General features: G+C 37.2%; 2 protein-coding genes across 2 annotated transcripts; both read left to right on the plus strand.

Moving 5' to 3' along the window:
• The first annotated feature begins 4,996 nt into the window (after window positions 1–4,996).
• LOC103512136 (E3 ubiquitin-protein ligase RNF168-like) lies at window positions 4,997–7,396 on the plus strand. Its single transcript, XM_008476891.2, has 3 exons — window positions 4,997–5,136; window positions 6,108–6,431; window positions 6,845–7,396. The coding sequence occupies exons 2-3, from the start codon at window positions 6,116–6,118 to the stop codon at window positions 7,321–7,323; spliced, it is 795 nt and encodes a 264-aa protein (XP_008475113.1). The 5' UTR covers window positions 4,997–5,136; window positions 6,108–6,115; the 3' UTR covers window positions 7,324–7,396.
• Window positions 7,397–10,367: 2,971 nt separating this feature from the next.
• Window positions 10,368–13,314, plus strand: LOC103512137 (E3 ubiquitin-protein ligase RNF168-like). The gene is made up of 3 exons (XM_026825696.1): window positions 10,368–10,506; window positions 11,455–11,778; window positions 12,726–13,314. Exons 2-3 carry the CDS (start codon window positions 11,463–11,465, stop codon window positions 13,202–13,204), a joined length of 795 nt encoding a protein of 264 aa, XP_026681497.1. The 5' UTR covers window positions 10,368–10,506; window positions 11,455–11,462; the 3' UTR covers window positions 13,205–13,314.
• Window positions 13,315–13,475: the final 161 nt, after the last annotated feature.

The following is a 13,475-nucleotide window of genomic DNA, read 5'->3' on the forward strand; positions in this document are numbered from 1 at the left end:
CAGAGTAGCTAGGAACACGCCCAGACCCGTGTCACGCGTGTATATCACACTAGATCTACCCAGAGCGTGACATAGGAATATCAGGGCCGGAGTTGTGACGTAGTGGCGGGCGTCGGACGTGGGGAACAGGGTCGAAACGAGCTTGAGAAAGACCAACTGGGGGCACACAGAAAGGAAAATAATACTTATTTTAGGAAACTGGCAAAGGAAAATATTTTAATTAATAGAATAGAATAGAATAGAATATACCTTGTTTATACTGCCAGAATGAGACTGAAAAGTCCCTTTACTCCCGCAGTCCCTATTGATATGCGTGACAACTGTATTGGGGGATCGTAAAGTTTTGAAAGATTGTAACGGTGGCCCCGTTCAACTTTGGGACCCTTAAATTTTTATCAGCGACGTGCCTTGATTTAATGAAGATGTGTACCAAATTTCATCAAAATCAGACCAGGCAATCGGGAGTTATAGCGGAACATACAGACATCCAAACCAAATGCAAAACGGTCGAGTTAAAACATAGACCTCAATTAACACACCGTCTACCGCACTAAGCACTGCACCAATGTGGTTGTTGATATTTGTAGTACTTGGCAAATATAATGAGGTTTGTTTTTTTTTTATGTTCAACAACAAAACAGGAACACATGTCCCAATCTGGCCACATCTTTACCCATTTTCTACTAACGGATTTTGCATTTAATTAGTATGTTAGCTGGTCAATCTGTATTTGGTTAGTTCACTATAATTTTCACACTTACTTTTCCTGTGGCTTCAAATCGCAGTTCTTTCACAAGGAAATCGAACGAGTTCTTATCCACAGCCGGTTTAGGAGGAGGAGGACGGGGTGGGGGCGGAGTTGCCGTTTGTTCATCAGATGGAGGTTTCTCCCTAATGGGATTCAAGAGGGGGAGCAAGTCCTTCCATTCCGTGTCCAACTGCTCCGTTAATTTGGTGGTGGATTCCTGTAGGAATAGAAAAGAGAAGGTGAAGAACAATTATTTAAGAAGAAGAGAATTAAATAAATAAGTAAGTGACTTGTATTTAAGAATCTCTTGGAGGGTTTCAGCAGTCATTATATATTTATAAGTTCTGTGGGTCAACTTGATAAGGAGAACCAAAAGGCAGATATATTTTGCAGAACTTCAAAGAATTTGAGCAATTATTTAAGAATTCGAGTATTCGAGCACATAACAACAGGATTCTAGCCAGCCTGGTTATCTTCAGAGGTAGCGTGTTTGCAAGTCCTGAGTAAAAAGAAAATAATAGAAGGCTCTTTTCATTTTCTAGTGTTCAGATGGTATCAGCGTTTTTTTTTTTTTTTTCAAACTCTCAATCAGCCCTAGGGTGATACAAGTGCATAGTTGATAGAATTAGTAAAGCCAGCCTAGTTAGCCAAGATGATTAAGAAAGGAATTTCAACTGTGTTGTGTAAAACATAAATGACATTAATTGTGTTAAGCATAAAAAAAGTGTTGAGCAAAAGTGCTTATATCAAGTCGTCGCGAATGTCGTTCCCCGATTAATAAACCTCACTGAATCCGAAGTCCACAGAGCTAAACCCCAATAAGACTGGAATAGGAAGTTGTAAGTTGTAATGTAGGTACTAGTGGTTATGTGAACTGTAGACCTCACTCAGATTCTTTTGCCTAAGCTGAGACTCTTACAATAACGTTCTCAAAACACAAATAAAACCATCTACACGTCTTATGTAGGTACCTATATATCTAAAAAAAGAGGTGACAAAAAATAAAATAAAATTAAAGAATTTTTGATTTTGAACCTTTTAAACAAAACAAAAGATTTACCTTTGGTTCATTTTGAACCTTTGAAACAGAACAATGGATTGTCAGGGGTTTACCATCTTGACTTCCCACGCATATGAATATGTATTGATATGCGTGACAACTGTATTGGGGGATCGTAAAGTTTTGAAAGATTGTAACGGTGGCCCCGTTCAACTTTGGGACCCTTAAATTTTTATCAGCGACGTGCCTTGATTTAATGAAGATGTGTACCAAATTTCATCAAAATCAGACCAGGCAATCGGGAGTTATAGCAGAACATACAGACAGACAGATATCTAACCAAATGCAAAACGGTCGAGTTAAAACATAGACCTCAATTAAAACACCGTCTACCGCACTAAGCACTGCACCAATGTGGTTGTTGATATTTGTAGTACTTGGCAAATATAATGAGGTTTGTTTTTTTTTTATGTTCAACAACAAAACAGGAACACATGTCCCAATCTGGCCACATCTTTACCCATTTTCTACTAACGGATTTTGCATTTAATTAGTATGTTAGCTGGTCAATCTGTATTTGGTTAGTTCACTATAATTTTCACACTTACTTTTCCTGTGGCTTCAAATCGCAGTTCTTTCACAAGGAAATCGAACGAGTTCTTATCCACAGCCGGTTTAGGAGGAGGAGGACGGGGTGGGGGCGGAGTTGCCGTTTGTTCATCAGATGGAGGTTTCTCCCTAATGGGATTCAAGAGGGGGAGCAAGTCCTTCCATTCCGTGTCCAACTGCTCCGTTAATTTGGTGGTGGATTCCTGTAGGAATAGAAAAGAGAAGGTGAAGAACAATTATTTAAGAAGAAGAGAATTAAATAAATAAGTAAGTGACTTGTATTTAAGAATCTCTTGGAGGGTTTCAGCAGTCATTATATATTTATAAGTTCTGTGGGTCAACTTGATAAGGAGAACCAAAAGGCAGATATATTTTGCAGAACTTCAAAGAATTTGAGCAATTATTTAAGAATTCGAGTATTCGAGCACATAACAACAGGATTCTAGCCAGCCTGGTTATCTTCAGAGGTAGCGTGTTTGCAAGTCCTGAGTAAAAAGAAAATAATAGAAGGCTCTTTTCATTTTCTAGTGTTCAGATGGTATCAGCGTTTTTTTTTTTTTTTTCAAACTCTCAATCAGCCCTAGGGTGATACAAGTGCATAGTTGATAGAATTAGTAAAGCCAGCCTAGTTAGCTCAAAGGGTTGTATGCACCTGCCTGGTAAAAAACAGGTACCTAGCTGGTTCAACTCCTGCCTGGTGCGAACTTTATCCTGCACAGATAAGATTCGTTCTCGGAACGACTGGCTTTCTATCCTGCCCCTCTGTTCACTTCAATTTCTATCAAAACCTTTTTTTTTTAATCATACCTTTAGGAGCTGTTTCTCCGCCTTCCGCTTCTTAGAGTCAGCAATCAGTTGATCTTGTCTTTTTCTCTTTGATTTCAATAAGACCTCTATTGTAACAGATCTCTCTACCAAACTTCTTAAAAAATAACAAGAAAAAAGGTTTGTACCTTTAGGAGCTGTTTCTCCGCCTTCCGCTTCTTAGAGTCAGCAATCAGTTGACTGATGAGGTCTTGCCTACTCAGTTCTCCATCTTTCGATGCCACTGACAGCATACCACCGCCAAAATGAGCTTCCTTGACAAATGCCGCTGAAAATGGGAAGCAAAATGATATGTGTTGAAACAGAATCTAAGAAAATTTGAAGAGAAAAGAGAACAAGCTGGGTCCGTCCCTCCGGGAATTTTTAGCCCATAGTTTATTTGATCATGGTTAAAGAAAATCATTAAGTACCTAAGTAAGTACTTATGTACCTACCTACCTACCTAATTTGTTTATTATTCATTTTATTATTGATTTGATTTTACTTTCATGTAATGAGTTAAAATCAAGACTAGAGCCCGTTCTCCCTTCATTCCTTTTAATGTTTCCTAATAACTACCAATATGTTTAAGTCACTCATCCATTTATTGGCCTTGCTCGGCGTAGCTTAACATAGATGACGCTAAAACCGGTCTTAAATTATTGACTGAAGTGTTAACTAAAACTTTCTCGCTTTGAGTTCATAGGTCGTTGCGACAAATTTCAAGATCAGAGCTCATTTGTGTGAGAAAATGTGGAAAAAATCCCCCAAAAACAGTTTTTTTTTTTTTTTTTTTTTTTTTTGCTTTTTGGTTTTCTGGACAAAATTTGCACCACCACTTTCGTGTTCCTGGTAAAATTTGATATATAGGTCGACCAGGTTTGGACAAGTCCTTCTATGGGAACAGACAGACAGACACCGAAGCAAATACAATAGCCCATACCTATACCTTTTAGTATTACTATTGTATAAAGGAAGGACGGACTAAAAAAGGAGGGAAAGGAAGGATAGAGGGAGGGAGGGAGGGGAAAAAAGTCATAGGTAAGTATGTACTATAACAGCTGGAATCACTTTTTTGTTATTTAAAATTTAGTTAACTTTTAAACTACATAAAATATTTTTTCTTTAAAAAAAAAAAAAAATAACCAAAAAACCAACTCGTGTTTTTTTTACAAAATTTTAAAAAATCGATTGCCAACTTCACACTTATCAGATTGCGTTTGCATCGAGATAACGCGTATTTTATTTTGTGGCAACGTTGGAAAAAAGTGAAAATTTTTCCATTTCGTCCATTTTTTGTATTTTATTATTCACTTCCCCTCCTTTTCTTTTGGATATTTTTGGATTTGAGTGAAAAATTTTTCACCTCTGTTGGAAGAGAAAAAAACTTGTATCCTTTTGTCGCCATCTTTTTTTCTTCCAACAAATCCAATTAGCATTTGAACTAGTAAATGGAAGAAGAAATCAGCTGACTTTGCATTTTATTATCCAGTACAAAAAGCACTGTGGTGGGGATAAAAAAAGTGACCACAGTGGAATATTTTGGATTAGGAAAAATTTCCATTTCACATAAATAAAATACCCCTTATAAAGATTCAAGATTCAACTTGTTTTTATAATTTATATTTCTCAAGTTTTTGATAAGGCTTTTAACGTCCGTTTCAGGCCGTGGTTATGAACAGGGCTGAGTTAGGCCATTCTGAGATGTTCTTGGCAAGTGGAAAATGATGTGGTAAACGCCCGTTTCACACGATCCTCCAAAAATTTGGAGGGTTATCAAATGAAAAATCCGCGCGAAATTTCAAATTGTCCAATAAAAAAATTCAAGTCAAGTGCTAAGGTGTTTGAAGTACTTTTGGAAATTTGGGGAAAAAGCTTTCCTTTCGTTTCGTGGCTTTTCTTGTCAAATTTGTGCTCCAGAGCTCTTGATGGACTCTTTTGTAATTCTAATCACCCAACCATAGCATTGTGTTTGGTAAGTTTAAATCATTATCGTAAACAAATTTTGTTTAACTTATCTCCTTGAATAATCTATACCAGATGGGTCAGAGACCAGAATGATGATATCACAGTTTGCTGTGCCATAGAAAATAATAAACCTTGTTTAAAGAGTGCAAGAGAATAGAAAACACCTTATTTAAAGGATAAAGAATACAACACAGTGTTTATCCTGCTTAATTAGGACTGAAAAGTTCCCTAACACTTGGAATTCATTAATTCACACTCTTCAAGGTCTTTGATTATTTTTTGGGTTTAAAAGGTCCACTTACTCTTGCTTTGAAGGTCTTATTTATGTGCTGTTAATGCTTGATAAAAAGGTGTTCAGGGATGTGTCATTACTTTTAGTATGTAGGTTAAGTAGGTTAACACTCGGAAATAAACTCCTAAAATATGCTCCGAAATAGGTAGGTATATGCTCCTAAAATATAGATAAAATTTATTTGGTGCTTGTGCAGAAGTCATGTCCGTGGAACATTGCTACCAAAGGAACTGGCACAAACAAGCAGTGATAAGTATTATTATAGGGTTAGGTTAAATACAAAAAGGAGCTTTTCTTGTCCACGGATGTGACTTCTGCATAATTACCATTTATTTGTTTACTTACACTCCACAATAGACAGAATAGTACTGAATTAATAGAGAGTGTTTGCACTGCTAACTTACATGACAATAATTAAAATGTGGTTGGTTTGGTGTGTTTGGTGTTTTTCACAGATCTAGTTTGTAGCATTACCTTTTGGGTGTAGTAGTTAAAACACTCCCTGGTAAACACAAAGGCCACTTTACTGCCAGTGTTAATAGAATATACCCTGCTTGTACTGCCAGAATGAGACCTCCTGCTGTCTAAACAAGGTCTTGTGTATTTGGTACAATATTTTTTAAAAATAAAATTATAATTTATAAAATGATAGGTAAGTAAGTACTCATATTGTTTGATTTTTTCAGACTCTAAAATGGACAACGAGGACTGCAATTCAAACAACACATTGACACCCGACTCAGTGCTATGTCTTGTATGTCAAGGTATTCTGATCAAGCCAATCAAACTCCCATGCAATCATCATGTCTGCTTGGAGTGCCTACAGAGGATTTGCGACAACAGTAATCTCTCATGTCCCATGTGTCGGAAACGGCTGAGTATTTGGCTACGGAGGAACAAGGATTTCTCACTCCTCATCGATGAAAACTTGTGGAACCAAATTCAGAAGTACTACAAGAAAGAAGTTGACCAGAAGTTGTTTGATCAGGATGATGGTGTGTGGGAGAATTGTAAGTATCTGGTTGCCAGTAACATGCTGCTTATAGGGAAGGACAATTTCCTTTACATTTTTTTACCCCCTTTGACCCACTAACCAATTTAAAAAATAAGCCTCTCTGACTATAAAAAGTATGCTTCTAGGTAGGTACTAGAGTGATTATTTAAATCCAATTTTTAAGACCACCAGCACATCAGCACTTACTTACTTACAGCACCTACTTACTTACAGCATATGATATAGGCTTATAGGTTCCCTTTTAGAAATTTCATGACACACCACTGCTTAATTCACATTTCACATACTGTTATTGTCCCAGCCTAAATCAGAAAGGACTATAGTCCAGTAATTTTAGTTAAAAAAAGGAAGAAAAAAAATCTGTCGGGATCAAAACACTAAAATCCCTCTCCTCCCTCTCTTTTTCAGTGATTCTCAATCCAACCACACATCGGCAAATGTACACCCCCGGGGAACTGAAAGCCGAATACACCAAGTACATTGAAAAGCTCGAAGCCGAGCGTAAACTAAAAGAGTTAGAAGAGCAAGAGAAAAGTCTGCAGCTCATCCGACAACTGGAGAAAGAGGAAGAGGAAAAACGGAAAGCAGAAGAGGCTCAACGCTTGCTCCTTGAAAAACAAGATGAGGAATATGCCAAAAGTCTGCTTGAGATGGAAACCCTCTCGCCGCCACACGACACGCCAAAAACCCGAAGCCAAGCAAAAGCTTCGTCTGCGAAACGAACCGAAACTAGGAGTAAACGGAAAAGCACGAATTCAGCCGACGCGAGCCGAAGTAAAAACCAGTTCGGCCCGATTGATGTGTTTTGTATACGGAGTAATTCGCCTTCCATGTTCTCACCTCAACAGCCTTCGACTAGCGGACACAATCAGCAGGTAATGAACTAGAGACTTGGGATTCAGGTAGTTGTACTTGTTCAGTGAACTCTAGACCTCTGACTACTAAGGTCTTATCGTCCTGAAATTGAAGAAAGAAGGAAGACAGGAGAGGAGAAAGCCAGCCGTTCCTAGAACGAACACTATCTTTCCAGGATAAAATCCGCCCCGGCGGGAATCGAACCCGCGTCCTAGCGCTTACCAAGTATGCTGGCTTCTGACAGAAAAAGAGTTCAAACCCCCAAAAAAAAAAAAAAAAAAAAAAAAAAAAAACAGCCTAGTTAGCTTGGAGGCTAGCGCGTCTGCCTTGTAAGCGCTAGGTCGCGGGTTCGATTCCCGCCGGGGCGGATTTTATCCTTCCTGTCCTCCTTCTCTCTTCGCTTTCGGGACAATAAGACCTTAGCATTTACAGTTCTTTCAAACTTTCTTCTTTGAGCTTACTTACTTACCTACTTACTTACTTTACTTACTGACTTACTTACTTACTTACTTACCTACTTACTTACTTACTTACTTACTTACTTACTTACTTACTTACTTACTTACTTACTTACTTACTTACTTACTTACTTACTTACTTCTTACTTACTTACTTACTTAATTACTTACTTACTTACTTACTTACTTACTTACTTACTTTTACTTATTTACTTACTTACTTACTTACTTACGTACTTACTTACCTACCTACTTACTTACTTTACTTTCCGTGTCCGGACCATCAAAATGCCAATCAAATGTTTTTTCCCATTAGGATGCCATTCTCGTTGCTTCCATTAATTACTACTTAAAAAAAAAAAAAAAAAAAAAAAAAAAAATTCGGTGATGTAATCTAATCTAAACTAATTCTATTCTACTGTATTCTATTCTATTCTAATAAGAGTAAGTAATTCTATTCCATACTATTCTATTCTGTTCCTAATCTATTCCATTCTATCCTATTTTATTCTACATATTCTAATCTTATTCTATTCTAATTCTAATCTAATCTAAACTAATTCTATCCTATTTTATTCTACATACCTATTCTAATCTTATTCTATTCTACTCTATTCTAATTCTAATCTAATCTAATCTAAACTAATTCTATTCTATTCTACCTGCGGAGCACTCCCACAGAGTCCCGACTGTTAATCTCATACAGGAAATGTTTGGAGAAGGGTATGGCCATATATATTTAGATATTTTTGAATGAACAAAGTGAGTTTTTAGTTCTAAATTGGCACTTCTTATACCTTGTCAATACAGAGACATGGCGGCATTGTAAGGTAGATAAAGGCTAGGACTTAGCCTGACTTACTTAAATTATGAATGTGGTTGCTAGCCTATTGGGGATTTCACATCTTGAGCTCATCTCAAGACAGGGGTTTTACAGTCCATTAACTAAATTTAGATATTTTTGAATGAACAAAGTGAGTTTTTAGTTCTAAATTGACACTTCTCATACTTTGTCAATACAGAGACATGGCGGCATTGTAAGGTAGATAAAGGCTAGGACTTAGCCCGACTTAAATTATGAATGTGGTTGCTAGCCTATTGGGGATTTCACATCTTGAGCTCATCTCAAGACAGGGGTTTTACAGTCCATTAACTAACTCTGAGTGAGGCTTGGAATTGGAAACACCAGCAGCATGTGTTTGTGATCAACTTACTTTTTGAATGGCCTTATTCCTTGATACTCCTGGGAGGCCCACATCATTCTACACCAGCAGCATGTGTTTGTGATCAACTTACTTTTTGAATGGCCTTATTCCTTGATACTCCTGGGAGGCCCACATCATTCTTTGACTTCTGTCCGAGAACATTGAACTTCGCCTTGTTCACATGAACTTCAAAGGGGTTCAATGAGGCTTGCTTTTTGGACACTTTCTTGATAAGGTCTACAGTGCTTTTACGGTTCTTCTTGGTTTTGGCCATTTTTAGTTCCTGATTGAGAGAAATTGACGGAAAAAGGGGACTGATGAAACGGACCTCTAGATTATATTATTGAGCACATTTTTAAGTTCCTGCAAGGGGTAATAGGTAATATTTATTTAATTAATTAAATAAAATATTAAAATTCAATTTAAAATCACAGGTAACCAAAAAACCAACTCGTGTTTTTTTTTACAAAATTAAAAAATCGATTGCCAACTTCACACTTATCAGATTGCGTTTGCATCGAGATAGAAAACGCCCGTTTCACACGATCCTCCAAAAATTTGGAGGGTTATCAAATGAAAAATCCGCGCGAAATTTCAAATTGTCCAATAAAAAAATTCAGGGTGTGTTTATGAACAGGGCTGAGATGAGCTCGGACGACGTGAGATAGCTGTCCCGGCGGCAATTTTTAAAATTCATTTTATATTTATTTTTGTTTGCTTTGTAATTTGCTTGTTTTTAATAGCTAATATAAATGAAAAGTATAATATAAACGTGCAAACTAAAGATAAAAAGTAAAAAATGAATTCAGATTGTACAAGTTGCAGAAAAAAAAATCAAAAATTCGAATTTCCCGCCAACTTTACACACAAAAAGGCCGACGATGGCCTATCTCAGCCCTGTACATAAACACAGCCTGAAGCTTGCCAATGTCAACCAGTCAATGTCATACAGACTGCTATCCACAAAAGCAAATGAAGTACACATTCCTTTAGTGTGGAAGAGTAACGCCAAAGAATGCGTAATATTTACTACCTATACCTATACCTATATATTTGTAATATTTTATTATTTTATAAGATGTTTATTACCTTCTTGTCATACATATACATATATCTATATCAATTATTGTTACAAATAAATAAAACATAAAAAACATATAAAACAAATCATTAGATACCTAGATCCGGTGGGGTAGGTAATAGGTATCTTTTTTTGTCGAGCGTTATTGCTAAGTATTTTAAAATCATTTTACTAACAGATAAAACCTATGGTCATCTATTCCATTTTTTCGCTAACACATTCACTCTGGCTGTATGGTCGAGGCTTAGTGCCAAACCAATGCCAAAAAAAAAGAAAAATCCGCGCGAAATTTCAAATTGTCCAATAAAAAAATTCAAGTCAAGTGCTAAGGTGTTTGAAGTACTTTTGGAAATTTGGGAAACAAGCTTTTCTTTCGTGGCTTTTCTTGTCAAATTTGTGCTCCATAGCTCTTGATGGACTCTTTTGTAATTCTAATCACCCAACCATAGCATTGTGTATATTTTCTGTTTGGTAAGTTTAAATCATTATCATAAACAAATTTTGTTTAACTTATCTCCTTGAATAATCTATTCCAGATGGGTCAGAGACCAGAATGATGATATCACAGTTTGCTGTGCCATAGAAAATAATAAACCTTGTTTAAAGAGTGCAAGAGAATAGAAAACACCTTATATAAAGGATAAAGAATAGAACAGAGTGTTTATCCTGCTTAATTAGGACTGAAAAGTTCCCTAACACTTGGAATTAATTAATTCACACTCTTCAAGGTCTTTGATTATTTTTTGGGTTAAAAAGGTCCACTTACTTGGTTTGAAGGTCTTATTTATGTGCTGTAATGCTTGATAAAAAGGTGTTCAGGGATGTGTCATTACTTTTAGTAAGTAGGTTAACACTCGGAAACAAACTCCTAAAATATGCTCCAAAATAGGTAGGTATATGCTCCTAAAATATAGATAAAATTTATTTGTTTACTTACACTCCACAATAGACAGAATAGTACTGAATTAATAGAGAGTGTTTGCACTGCTAACTTACAGGACAATACTTAAAATGTGGTTGGTTTGGGGTGTTTGGTGTTTTTCACAGGTCTAGTTTTATTATTATGTTAAGGCGGTCTTTTCATGATCCCTGATGTGCCGCGTCCATTTTAGTTTAGGACTATTGCACTGCCAATAGTCCTTGAAGGTTTTCATAAAATCAAGACTAGTTTGTAGCATTTCCTTTTGGGTGTAGTTGTTAAAACACTCCCTGGTAAACACAAAGGCCACTTTACTGCCAATGTTAATAGAATCTTATATTATAAGAACGTATTAGAATATACCCTGCTTGTACTGCCAGAATGAGACCTCCTGCTGTCTAAACAAGGTCTTGTGTATTTGGTACAATATTTTTTAAAAATAAAATTATAATTTATAAAATGATAGGTAAGTAAGTACTCATATTGTTTGATTTTTTCAGACTCTAAAATGGACAACGAGGACTGCAATTCAAACAACACATTGACACCCGACTCAGTGCTATGTCTTGTATGTCAAGGTATTCTGATCAAGCCAATCAAACTCCCATGCAATCATCATGTCTGCTTGGAGTGCCTACAGAGGATTTGCGACAACAGCAATCTCTCATGTCCCATGTGTAGGAAACGGCTGAGTATTTGGCTACGGAGGAACAAGGATTTCTCACTCCTCATCGATGAAAACTTGTGGAACCAAATTCAGAAGTACTACAAGAAAGAAGTTGACCAGAAGTTGTTTGATCAGGATGATGGTGTGTGGGAGAATTGTAAGTATCTGGTTGCCAGTAACATGCTGCTTATAGGGAAGGACAATTTCCTTTACATTTTTTTACCCCCTTTGACCCACTAACCAATTTAAAAAATAAGCCTCTCTGACTATAAAAAGTATGCTTCTAGGTAGGTACTAGAGTGATTATTTAAATCCAATTTTTAAGACCACCAGCACATCAGCACTTACTTACTTACAGCACCTACTTACTTACAGCATATGATATAGGCTTATAGGTTCCCTTTTAGAAATTTCATGACACACCACTGCTTAATTCACATTTCACATACTGTTATTGTCCCAGCCTAAATCAGAAAGGACTATAGTCCAGTAATTTTAGTTAAAAAAAGGAAGAAAAAAAATCTGTCGGGATCAAAACACTAAAATCCCTCTCCTCCCTCTCTTTTTCAGTGATTCTCAATCCAACCACACATCGGCAAATGTACACCCCCGGGGAACTGAAAGCCGAATACACCAAGTACATTGAAAAGCTCACTATTATTGTCCCAGCCTAAATCAGAGAGGACTATAGTCCAGTAATTTTAGTTTAAAAAAAAGGAAGAAAAAAAATCTGTCGGGATCAAAACACTAAAATCCACTTATTATTAAATATGTTTATATTAGACATCCTAGGTTATAAAGTTATGAAATAGGTAACTACAAAACTTATTACCTTTCTATGTATAGACCCTTATCTCGTGTATAGAAGAGCTTGTGAACAGCTGATGCCGAACGATGGGACAGTGCCCCCACCACCAACTGACCACTGTCAACAATAACACCACCATCATCGTCAGTTTCCTTGAAAAAGTCCACGGAGATGGACGAAACTCGAGTCGGATAAGATCAAAACCGGAACGTGTATCCATTGTATCATATAAAGGTAATAAGTCTTGTAGTTACCTATTTCATAACTAAAATCCACCTCCTCCCTCTCTGTTTCAGTGATTCTCAATCCAACCACACATCGGCAAATGTACACCCCCGGGGAACTGAAAGCCGAATACACCAAGTACATTGAAAAGCTCGAAGCCGAGCGTAAACAAAAAGAGTTAGAAGAGCAAGAGAAAAGTCTGCAGCTCATCCGACAACTGGAGAAAGAGGAAGAGGAAAAACGGAAAGCAGAAGAGGCTCAACGCTTGCTCCTTGAAAAACAAGATGAGGAATATGCCAAAAGTCTGCTTGAGATGGAAACCCTCTCGCCGCCACACGACACGCCAAAAACCCGAAGCCAAGCAAAAGCTTCGTCTGCGAAACGAACCGAAACTAGGAGTAAACGGAAAAGCACGAACTCAGCCGACGCGAGCCGAAGTAAAAACCAGTTCGGCCCGATTGATGTGTTTTGTATACGGAGTAATTCGCCTTCCATGTTCTCACCTCAACAGCCTTCGACTAGCGGACACAATCAGCAGGTAATGAACTAGAGACTTGGGATTCAGGTAGTTGTACTTGTTCAGTGAACTCTAGACCTCTGACTACTAAGGTCTTATCGTCCTGAAATTGAAGAAAGAAGGAAGACAGGAGAGGAGAAAGCCAGCCGTTCCTAGAACGAACACTATCTTTCCAGGATAAAATCCGCCCCGGCGGGAATCGAACCCGCGTCCTAGCGCTTACCAAGTATGCTGGCTTCTGACAGAAAAAGAGTTCTTATAAGCCGCAAAAAAAAAAAAAAAAAAAAAAAAAACCACATTTCTC

Source organism: Diaphorina citri, unplaced genomic scaffold, assembly GCF_000475195.1.
Source record: "Diaphorina citri unplaced genomic scaffold, Diaci psyllid genome assembly version 1.1 scaffold795, whole genome shotgun sequence".
NCBI lineage: Eukaryota > Metazoa > Arthropoda > Insecta > Hemiptera > Psyllidae > Diaphorina > Diaphorina citri.

Coding starts and splice junctions, on each gene's coding strand:
- LOC103512136 (XM_008476891.2), top strand. CDS start 6,116: ATGGACAACGAGGACTGCAATTCAAACAACACATTGACACCCGACTCA. Junction 6,432..6,844: donor TGATGGTGTGTGGGAGAATT/GTAAGTATCTGG, acceptor TCTCTTTTTCAG/TGATTCTCAATCCAACCACA.
- LOC103512137 (XM_026825696.1), top strand. CDS start 11,463: ATGGACAACGAGGACTGCAATTCAAACAACACATTGACACCCGACTCA. Junction 11,779..12,725: donor TGATGGTGTGTGGGAGAATT/GTAAGTATCTGG, acceptor TCTCTGTTTCAG/TGATTCTCAATCCAACCACA.